General features: G+C 43.4%; 1 protein-coding gene across 1 annotated transcript in view; it reads right to left on the bottom strand.

Moving 5' to 3' along the window:
* GAB3 (GRB2 associated binding protein 3) overlaps positions 1–11378 on the bottom strand; it is a 192897-nt gene extending 181519 nt beyond the window's left edge. Inside the window, exon 1 of the mRNA XM_073547624.1 lies at positions 11154–11378. Coding sequence (XP_073403725.1) covers positions 11154–11228 — 75 coding nt within the window. The 5' untranslated portion in view covers positions 11229–11378. The remainder of the gene's footprint in view (positions 1–11153) is intronic.
* Between the last annotated feature and the right edge of the window lie 741 nt (positions 11379–12119).

Raw genomic sequence — 12119 nt, 5'->3', positions numbered from 1 at the left:
CTGTATAGTGGCACCCAGAAAGACACCTATGCTGTGCTATTCTGTATAGTGGCACCCAGAAAGACAAGTATGCTGTGCTATTCTGTATAGTGGCACCCAGAAAGACAACTCTGCTGTGCTATTCTGTATAGTGACACCCAGAAAGACACCTATGCTGTGCTATTCTGTATAGTGGCACCCAGAAAGACAAGTATGCTGTGCTATTCTGTATAGTGGCACCCAGAAAGACAACTCTGCTGTGCTATTCTGCATAGTGGCTCCCAGAAAGACAACTCTGCTGTGCTATTCTGTATAGTGGCACCCAGAAAGACACCTATGCTGTGCTATTCTGTATAGTGGGACCCAGAAAGACACCTATGCTGTGCTATTCTGTATAGTGGCACCCAGAAAGACACCTATGCTATGCTATTCTGTATAGTGGCACCCAGAAAGACAACTATGCTGTGCTATTCTGTATAGTGGCACCCAGAAAGACAACTCTGCTATGCTATTCTGTATAGTGGCACACAGAAAGACAACTCTGCTGTGCTATTCTGTATAGTGGCACCCAGAAAGAAAACTCTGCTGTGCTATTCTGTATAGTGGCACCCAGAAAGACACCTATGCTGTGCTATTCTGTATAGTGACACCCAGAAAGACACCTATGCTGTGCTATTCTGTATAGTGGCACCCAGAAAGACAACTCTGCTGTGCTATTCTGTATAGTGGCACCCAGGAAGACAACTATGCTGTGCTATTCTGTATAGTGGCACCCAGAAAGACAACTATGCTGTGCTATTCTGTATAGTGGCACCCAGAAAGACAACTCTGCTATGCTATTCTGTATAGTGGCACCCAGAAAGACAACTCTGCTGTGCTATTCTGTATAGTGGCACCCAGAAAGAAAACTCTGCTGTGCTATTCTGTATAGTGGCACCCAGAAAGACACCTATGCTGTGCTATTCTGTATAGTGACACCCAGAAAGACACCTATGCTGTGCTATTCTGTATAGTGGCACCCAGAAAGACAAGTATGCTGTGCTATTCTGTATAGTGGCTCCCAGAAAGACAACTCTGCTGTGCTATTCTGTATAGTGGCACCCAGAAAGACAAGTATGCTGTGCTATTCTGTATAGTGGGACCCAGAAAGACACCTATGCTGTGCTATTCTGTATAGTGGCACCCAGAAAGACACCTATGCTATGCTATTCTGTATAGTGATGCCCAGAAATACACCTATGCTGTGCTATTCTGTATAGTGGCACCCAGAAAGACAAGTATGCTATACTATTCTGTATAGTGGCACCCAGAAAGACAACTCTGCTGTGCTATTCTGTATAGTGGCACCCAGAAAGAAAACTCTGCTGTGCTATTCTGTATAGTGGCACCCAGAAAGACACCTATGCTGTGCTATTCTGTATAGTGACACCCAGAAAGACACCTATGCTGTGCTATTCTGTATAGTGGCACCCAGAAAGACAACTCTGCTGTGCTATTCTGTATAGTGGCTCCCAGAAAGACAACTCTGCTGTGCTATTCTGTATAGTGGCACCCAGAAAGACAAGTATGCTGTGCTATTCTGTATAGTGGGACCCAGAAAGACACCTATGCTGTGCTATTCTGTATAGTGGCACCCAGAAAGACACCTATGCTATGCTATTCTGTATAGTGATGCCCAGAAATACACCTATGCTGTGCTATTCTGTATAGTGGCACCCAGAAAGACAAGTATGCTATACTATTCTGTATAGTGGCACCCAGAAAGACAACTCTGCTGTGCTATTCTGTATAGTGGCACTCAGAAAGACAACTCTGCTGTGCTATTCTGTATAGTGGGACCCAGAAAGACATCTATGCTGTGCTATTCTGTATAGTGGCACCCAGAAAGACAACTCTGCTGTGCTATTCTGTATAGTGGCACTCAGAAAGACAACTCTGCTGTGCTATTCTGTATAGTGGGACCCAGAAAGACAACTATGCTGTGCTATTCTGTATAGTGGCACCCAGAAAGACAACTATGCTGTGCTATTCTGTATAGTGGCACCCAGAAAGACAAATCTGCTGTGCTATTCTGTATAGTGGCACCCAGAAAGACAAATCTGCTGTGCTATTCTGTATAGTGGCACCCAGAAAGACAACTCTGCTGTGCTATTCTGTATAGTGGCACCCAGAAAGACAACTCTGCTGTGCTATTCTGTATAGTGGCACCCAGAAAGACAACTCTGCTGTGCTATTCTGTATAGTGGCACCCAGAAAGACAAATCTGCTGTGCTATTCTGTATAGTGGCACCCAGAAAGACAACTCTGCTGTGCTATTCTGTATAGTGGCACCCAGAAAGACAACTCTGCTGTGCTATTCTGTATAGTGGCACCAAGAAAGACAAGTATGCTGTGCTATTCTGTATAGTGGCACCCAGAAAGACAACTATGCTGTGCTATTCTGTATAGTGGCACCCAAAAAGACAACTCTGCTGTGCTATTCTGTATAGTGGCACCCAGAAAGACAACTATGCTGTGCTATTCTGTATAGTGGCACCCAGAAAGACACCTATGCTGTGCTATTCTGCATAGTGGCACCTAGAAAGACAACTATGCTGTGCTATTCTGTAAGTGGCACCCAGAAAGACAACTCTGCTGTGCTATTCTGTATAGTGACACCCAGAAAGACAAGTATGCTGTGCTATTCTGTATAGTGGCACCCAGAAAGACAACTCTGCTGTGCTATTCTGTATAGTGACACCCAGAAAGACAACTCTGCTGTGCTATTCTGTATAGTGGCACCCAGAAAGACAACTCTGCTGTGCTATTCTGTTTAGTGGCACCCAGAAAGGCAACTCTGCTGTGCTATTCTGTATAGTGGCACCCAGAAAGACAAGTATGCTGTGCTATTCTGTATAGTGGCACCCAGAAAGACAACTATGCTGTGCTATTCTGTATAGTGGCACCCAGAAAGACAACTCTGCTGTGCTATTCTGTATAGTGGCACCCAGAAAGACAACTCTGCTGTGCTATTCTGTATAGTGGCACCCAGAAAGACAACTCTGCTGTGCTATTCTGTATAGTGGCACCCAGAAAGACAACTCTGCTGTGCTATTCTGTATAGTGGCACCCAGAAAGACAAGTATGCTGTGGTATTCTGTATAGTGGCACCCAGAAAGATAACTATGCTGTGCTATTCTGTATATTGGCACCCAGAAATACAACTCTGCTGTGCTATTCTGTATAGTGACACCCAGAAAGACAACTATGCTGTGCTATTCTGTATAGTGGCACCCAAAAAGACAACTCTGCTGTGCTATTCTGTATAGTGGCACCCAGAAAGACAACTCTGCTGTGTTATTCTGTATAGTGGCACCCAGAAAGACAACTATGCTGTGCTATTCTGTATAGTGGCACCCAGAAAGACAACTATGCTGTGCTATTCTGTATAGTGGCACCCAGAAAGACACCTATGCTGTGCTATCCTGTATAGTGGCACCCAGAAAGACAACTATGCTGTGCTATTCTGTATAGTGACACCCAGAAAGACAACTCTGCTGTGCTATTCTGTATAGTGGCACCCAGAAAGACACCTATGCTGTGCTATTCTGTATAGTGGCACCCAGAAAGACAACTATGCTGTGCTATTCTGTATAGTGGCACCCAGAAAGAAAACTCTGCTGTGCTATTCAGTATAGTGGCACCCAGAAAGACACCTATGCTGTGCTATTCTGCATAGTGACACCCAGAAAGACACCTATGCTGTGCTATTCTGTATAGTGGCACCCAGAAAGACAAGTATGCTGTGCTATTCTGTATAGTGGCACCCAGAAAGACAACTCTGCTGTGCTATTCTGTATAGTGGCTCCCAGAAAGACAACTCTGCTGTGCTATTCTGTATAGTGGCACCCAGAAAGACAACTCTGCTGTGCTATTCTGTATAGTGGCACCCAGAAAGACACCTATGCTGTGCTATCCTGTATAGTGGCACCCAGAAAGACAACTATGCTGTGCTATTCTGTATAGTGACACCCAGAAAGACAACTATGCTGTGCTATTCTGTATAGTGACACCCAGAAAGACAACTCTGCTGTGCTATTCTGTATAGTGGCACCCAGAAAGACAACTATGCTGTGCTATTCTGTATAGTGGCACCCAGAAAGAAAACTCTGCTGTGCTATTCTGTATAGTGGCACCCAGAAAGACACCTATGCTGTGCTATTCTGTATAGTGACACCCAGAAAGACACCTATGCTGTGCTATTCTGTATAGTGGCACCCAGAAAGACAACTCTGCTGTGCTATTCTGTATAGTGGCTCCCAGAAAGACAACTCTGCTGTGCTATTCTGTATAGTGGCACCCAGAAAGACAAGTATGCTGTGCTATTCTATATAGTGGGACCCAGAAAGACACCTATGCTGTGCTATTCTGTATAGTGGCACCCAGAAAGACACCTATGCTATGCTATTCTGTATAGTGATACCCAGAAATACACCTATGCTGTGCTATTCTGTATAGTGGCACTCAGAAAGACAACTCTGCTGTGCTATTCTGTATAGTGGGACCCAGAAAGACAACTATGCTGTGCTATTCTGTATAGTGGGACCCAGAAAGACAACTATGCTGTGCTATTCTGTATAGTGGGACCCAGAAAGACAACTATGCTGTGCTATTCGGTATAGTGGCACCCAGAAAGACAACTATGCTGTGCTATTCGGTATAGTGGGACCCAGAAAGACAACTATGCTGTGCTATTCTGTATAGTGGCACCCAGAAAGACAACTCTGCTGTGCTATTCTGTATAGTGGCACCCAGAAAGACAACTCTGCTGTGCTATTCTGTATAGTGGCACCCAGAAAGACAAGTATGCTGTGCTATTCTGTATAGTGGCACCCAGAAAGACAACTCTGCTGTGCTATTCTGTATAGTGGCACCCAGAAAGACAACTCTGCTGTGCTATTCTGTATAGTGACACCCAGAAAGACAAATCTGCTGTGCTATTCTGTATAGTGGCACCCAGAAAGACAAATCTGCTGTGCTATTCTGTATAGTGGCACCCAGAAAGACAACTCTGCTGTGCTATTCTGTATAGTGGCACCCAGAAAGACAACTCTGCTGTGCTATTCTGTATAGTGGCACCCAGAAAGACAACTATGCTGTGCTATTCTGTATAGTGGCACCCAGAAAGACAACTATGCTGTGCTATTCTGTATAGTGGCACCCAGAAAGACAACTCTGCTGTGCTATTCTGTATAGTGGCACCCAGAAAGACAACTATGCTGTGCTATTCTGTATAGTGGCACCAAGAAAGACACCTATGCTGTGCTATTCTGTATAGTGGCACCCAGAAAGACAACTATGCTGTGCTATTCTGTAAAGTGGCACCCAGAAAGACAACTCTGCTGTGCTATTCTGTATAGTGACACCCAGAAAGACAAGTATGCTGTGCTATTCTGTATAGTGGCACCCAGAAAGACAAGTATGCTGTGGTATTCTGTATAGTGGCACCCAGAAAGACAACTATGCTGTGCTATTCTGTATAGTGGCACCCAGAAAGACAACTATGCTGTGCTATTCTGTATAGTGGCACCCAGAAAGACAACTCTGCTGTGTTATTCTGTATAGTGGCACCCAGATAGACAACTCTGCTGTGCTATTCTGTATAGTGGCACCCAGAAAGACAACTATGCTGTGCTATTCTGTATAGTGGCACCCAGAAAGACAACTATGCTGTGCTATTCTGTATAGTGGCACCCAGAAAGACAACTCTGCTGTGCTATTCTGTATAGTGGCACCCAGAAAGACACCTATGCTGTGCTATTCTGTATAGTGGCACCCAGAAAGACACCTATGCTGTGCAATTTATTTATTATTAGTGAATCTGGAGATTTAGGGTAATAGACGCCACAGTATATAGTGACATCCGTTGTAGATATGCATCGGGAATTCCTCCTGATATATACGGTATGCTGTTTTGTGTGCAGATTTCTCCATAGACTTGCATTAGATGTGAAAAATCCGCCGGTAAAAAAACGTACATGTGTTATAGTGCATTTCCGTTGCGGAAATACATAAAAAACTCATGTAATCCTCACTTGACACTAAAGTTTAAAAAAATCCAAGATTCTGAGGCACCAGAGAAAGTGGGCATAAAACATAACCTTTATTCTATTATTCCAGCCTTAAAAAAATCACATGGTGAAATACAATTGGCTATATTTTTTGTAGCATTTCTGGCTTGAAAAACGCCCCTTTGGGCCGAAACGTTGCTTCACTCGTCTACCTCTATTGCATTTCTCAGAGTCAAAAACGCAATAATATAAAAATGCAATGAGAAATACAATGAAAATACGCGTCACCTCATTTAATAGTTGCAGAAATTCTGCAACATCAAAACCTCACCAAAAGCTCATAGTGAGAACATAGCCCTATTGTGATGAGCTATAGTTTACATGATACATTGTTACTATATTTACTTATATGTTTATTACAGTTGTGATGTTTGTAAATAAAGAATGTATGGCGTAAATAAACAGTTCCACCCCGCCCCTTCTGCTCATTTTCACAGCAAACTTTAGAAGTGAAGTGCATGGGCGCCTGTGATCACAGAGTGGAGCCGGTTCATTTGGTAATAACCAGTCTTTTTAGATGTAGAGGACAAGGTCAGTCGTGTTTACCAGCCTCAACATGACTGTCAATTCGAAATGTCATTATCTCCAGCCCTGTCTGCAGGAATGACTGGAGGAGCAGCACTGACAGCCGCTGATGGACAGCACTCCTGCCCTTGGGTTTGGTGGGGCTGTAGGGCGAGTGCTGTATTTAACCCTCCGTGGTCAGCCCTTATTTAGAGCATCACCGCTATCTCATAACAGCGGAGCTCTAAATATTAATGTAATAATTTCAATCTAAAAATCACGAGATAGATCTAAGACAGGAACAGCATCTGCCTCATTGAAACCAATATGCATCAACTGTAAAGATGAATAATTAACATGTTCTGTCATCTCTTTCCATGGAAAGCCTTTACGGAAAAGCATGGTCGTTCCATAAAAAGAATGTCTTGTTTCTCCAAAATATCATTTATAAAGGAGAACATATAAAGGGAACTGAAAGTCACTCACTGCCATGGTGCTTTCCAAATGATGTGAGCAATTAGGAACAATACAAAACTGCTGCTGTGTGGTCATTCTTTTGTTTCTGTACATGGCATGCCATGATGCTTGGCACAGCACCTCCCAGCGAGGAATGATACCATAGTTCTGGTCAATATAAGTGGTTTCCAATTGCGGCTGGACACCAGACACACAATATGACACCGTGTATTAGGACAATTGCAGCAAATCCTGCGCGTGGCGTCTGCAATTCCCTATGACCAGTGCACACAAAAGCAGCAGCTCATGCCGCAAAATATTATGCAATTGGTTTACCTGCAGTCCTATGTAATATCACAAATTGGTGAAATCATGATGATTATGGCAAATTACTATGCAGTTAGGACTTTGCATTTAATACACCTGCAGTCCTTTGTAAAACTGCAAATAAAAAGTAGTAGACAATAGGATGTGTCCTCAAAAACTCAGCCCTAGCCTGACTTTGAGACTTTTAGGGGTCATGCTGCACGGACTGCTAATTCACAGACTGGCTGCGGTTCTCTCGTCCCTGGCGCACAAATAAGCCAAGTGGGCACCTCCCTATAATCAACCTGTAGCATAACAACGGTATACGGAGAACCAACAAAATAAAGAAGTATACCAAACATACTTTTTGGCATAATTCTTTTTCTTATTGTTTTTCATTCAGTCTCCCGACCCGAGTGTGACGGCCTCATAGAAATATATTAAAGTGTCATACTCGGGACAAAAGAACTGTAGTCAGTCCTTGCATTGTGGTCCGAGATCTGACCGCCACCCACAGACTTCTGCATTAGCCCTATGAGTCTGTACAGGGAAAAACTAATGGCACCATACGATTAATAAGTCGATTACTAGCCTATTTACACTGAGCAATCAGTAATAGGTCTGTAATAGATCGCTCAGTGCGCACAGGTTGATGCACTGCCAAGAACAATGCACTGCACTTGATCATTTCGCCAGATGAACAAGCGTTTCGCTTGTTCATTGGGTGATCAGCTGCCTGTTGACACTCAAAAATAGGTTTAAAGCTGCAATATGGCCACTGCTGATGTCCGATGCCACCAGTTCGATGTCTTCTTAGTCTGGCTTTTTTTCCGCCCTGCTCCAGTTGATTGACAGGTCTCTTCCATGTGTGTGCATAGAGAAGAGACCTGGAGGAGGGAGGGGAGAAGCGGACGGGAAACTCACCGGACTAGTCAGGCCTCTTTCTATAGTGCTCAGCCGGCTTTTCAAACAATGTTTTCTCTAAAATGCCACAGAGTTTCAAAGTAAAACTTACCTGACTGCAGTCACGTAGCGAGGCTCTTATTCATGTTGCCTGTGGTTCGGGCATCATCCCTCTAATCACAGGTTTCCTTTTAAAGGGCTTGTACAGAATTAGAAAAACATGGTTCCATTAGTAGAGAAACAGCGCTTCACAAGTAAATGTAGACAGGCAGGAATCTGTTTCTGGAAGAATTCAGCCATATTTTTGTAATCCTACAACCCTATACCATATTGAAGCCCCCCCCCCCACAGCTGATGATTCCAGAGAGATGGGCTGATAATCTAATTATCAGTCCAAGAGTGGAGAAACAAGGGCATGTTGGATTTCGTCCTCCGCTAGAGGAGTCAGAAGGTGGCTACTCCTCATTGATATATACACGTTTCGGTAATCCATGTATATAAGTATGTAGTGTTCAGCGAGCAGCCATCTATTGTGTACGGCTAGATGTAGAGTAACTTATTAGGTAATGTCTTCGGTTCACCAGCAGTCCTAAGACATCATGATGTAACAAAGGGTTCAGTGGAACGGTCTCACAAGTTCGGTCTTTCCAGTTCTGCCAAAAACAGCTCAAACAAGTGAGGCCTAGGAGATTAAATAATAAACTTAAAATATATGCCAAGAGGATATCCTTCTGACACACATTAGAAAACAATGAAACTGAACTTACGAACTTAAAAAAAAAACAAAAGCATTTTCTTAGGGCTCATTCAGATGTGGTATCCGTGTTTTTCACAGATGGCACTTGTAGTTTGGGGCCACTCACTTGTCCATGATTAGTCCAGAAAATCGTGGAGACATGTTTGATTTTAATCCGTGAGTCGGATCAAACTTGGCAATGCAAGTCTATGGGTCCATGAAAAAGTTGGACCCCACTCAGTTGACATCAGAGTGCGGTTTGATTTTCACGCACTACCAGAATGGAGAAAGTGGAGACATTTTTTCATTTCTCCATGTATGAGAAAATCGGATGAGACTCAGACCTCACTCTGAACAGAAAAAATGAGCCCTTATTAAAGACCATAAATGTGATCAGGACGGACTATGAAAAACATAGCTCTCCTCTCACTGACAAACACGGATCAGCTAGCTCTGAGAAAAAACAAATGTACAACATCTGCCAAAACACAAAACTGCTACATCTAACAAAATCTGCCCTACTGTCTCTGTACCTACAGACAACATCCGGCGTGAAATATTGCTTATTATGACATCCATTGCAGTGAGCTTCTCGTGTTTATTTGGTATAAATATCTTTATAATTATGGCAGAATGTTTCCATCCCGTCATGCCCCGAGAACAAATACTACACACAATATACACATCCTCCAAAAATAAACTTTGAGAACTTATGGAAATTAAATGAGAAAACAAAGATTCTCATAGTTTTACTATAATCAACAAATACAAGTATGGAAAAGTTTATTTATAACCTGTGATAAATATCCCATAAAAAGTGAAGACAATGGGAGCTAGATAGAAAATAACCTCCTCCCTAAAGTTCAGGAGGAGAAATATGACATTTATCCCTGACAATGAGACTCCTATGACTACGATCATATAGACATATATCATAAAAATAGATTAGTGGGTGGATCATGTTTACAGACACGGCACGTCTATGGGACAAACAAACGGCTGTGAGTCACTGGGCGATTGTGCTGTCACACAAGATGTCACACACTGAGTGTGTTCCCTAATTCTGGTGACAAAAGTTACTAACATCAGCAAACAAACAAGTCGTTATTAAGCAGAAAAGAAAACTTGCTGAGAAAACACGAAGACGAGAATGTCGCTGCACTCTGCATTTTCTTCTTTAGCCTTGTCTTTTTTTTATCTCCGTCCACCCCACACATTTCCCACCGAACGCACAATACCCACAGTGTGACACAAGCTAAGCATACGTGGAACGATTTCTACAGATGACGCAAAATTGTAGCTAAAAAGCATGATAGTAACAATGTAACTGACTGGGCACAATTGGGAAAGTCAAAGACCGGCATAGATCTCTGCAGAATACGATGTGTGATACTATTTGTAAATACTGATTATTATTTGTAAATATTTGCAACAATCCCAATTCCGATGACCAATCGGCTGGTAAACTGGTCCCATTTCAGCGTCTCCACTGTCAGCATTGTCACTAGTGAACGCCACTATCCATCGTTCTCATCTAATTGGCCGAAGAGAAAGTCCCTGGGTTATTTGTGCGTGGAATGTCCTCTGGCAGGCCAGCATTGATAGAGTTTCCTATGCTTTGTGAGACACACACCCTGTTATTTTCCCAGACAAACAAGACAGGCTGATCCAGTGAGAAAAATGAGGGTATCTGGACAAAGTGCACGTTCTCTCACATCCTCTCCTCTAGTTTACGTCCTAGCCGGCCATGAATACTACTCTACTACCCTATGTACACACACACTTGTGATGACAAGATAAGATGCCACGACTATGTATCCCGACAATACGAAGCGACAGATTCATCCGCGCGGAATTTGTCATTTAATCGTTATTGGGGCAACTTAAAATAATGCAAAAACTTAGGTCATAGTCCGACGGTTATGACGTCGTACGTAGGGATGCCAAATGTCAGACATCTGACAAATGCATCCCAGCATGTATCTTCTGTCGAAGAGATCAGGATGGTGGAGAAGGCACCAGCGATGAGAGCAGCAGTGATGGATGGGATGGACGTGTCGCCGTAGCAGCGCGCATCGTACACGGTCGCCGCTCTGTGCGCATTATACTGCATGCATGCGTTATATATATTGATATTATCATTACAGAGGAGGACTCACATATCTCTTGAGCTTCTTCTCTGGGGGTGACTTGATGAGCCAGCCAGTGCACACCACATCCCCTGCTGCGCTCATGTTGCCCCCCTTGCAGGACACTCAGGATCCAGTGTGTGGCTGCCTGTTCCTGTGAATTTCAAACTGAGAGCTATCAGCTTCCTTCAGCTGGGCTCCTGTGCTGCTCTATCACAAGAAGGAAGTGGAGGAGACATCACTAGAACAGGCAGCTCCCTCCTTCCCTCCCTGCCTCCTCCCCACACGTCATTCTCAGAAATACAAACCAAACACGTGCACCATTAACGCTCGCTTGTTTACAACCCAAGAATGAGGCCTATTGTCAGTGCCAGTGGTGGAGGAGGCGAGGGGGTGGCATACAAATGAGGCCCATCACAGAGGACTTCCTAAAACACTCCGCCACCATAGAATGGATCAATTCTGTCACTCATACAAATTGGAGCCTTGTTTAAAACTGTCGCTTTCGCTGTTGGTCTGACCGCCATATTCCTCAGCATGTCATAATGCTAGTAACTGTGATAGCTCAGAACTTTAAATTACATTTCATCAAGACGAAATATTATGCCCCCTCGATAAATACATAATCTATAGCAGAGAAATTCCCTTAAGTGGAGATATCACAGAATCTGAACTGCTATTGCGGAAATGAATAATCCTCAATGAAGTATTTTTTTATTACATCAACGCGTTTCGGCGCCAGACTGGCTCCTCATTCAAGGCAAAAAATCTTTGAACCTTGGAAAATGTACCAGTCCAGTGCTGAAACACACAGAATAAATACAGAATAAGCTGTTGTGTGTGTGTATACGAGGAAGAACATTGTTTTTAGCCATAGTATGACTTGTATCCTGTAGTTTTTACCTCTGTAGGTTCTATCTCTAATTTTCAGTTATCTCTGAGGTAGTGGGTGTAGACGAGCTGCTATAATGTCTCCCATGCACAGTACACGCACAC

The sequence above is a fragment of the Dendrobates tinctorius genome, unplaced genomic scaffold (genome assembly GCF_039654945.1).
Source record: "Dendrobates tinctorius isolate UK_male_01 unplaced genomic scaffold, ASM3965494v1 ptg000154l, whole genome shotgun sequence".
Classification (NCBI taxonomy): Eukaryota; Metazoa; Chordata; class Amphibia; order Anura; family Dendrobatidae; genus Dendrobates; species Dendrobates tinctorius.
This window is presented reverse-complemented; position numbering and strand designations above follow the sequence as displayed.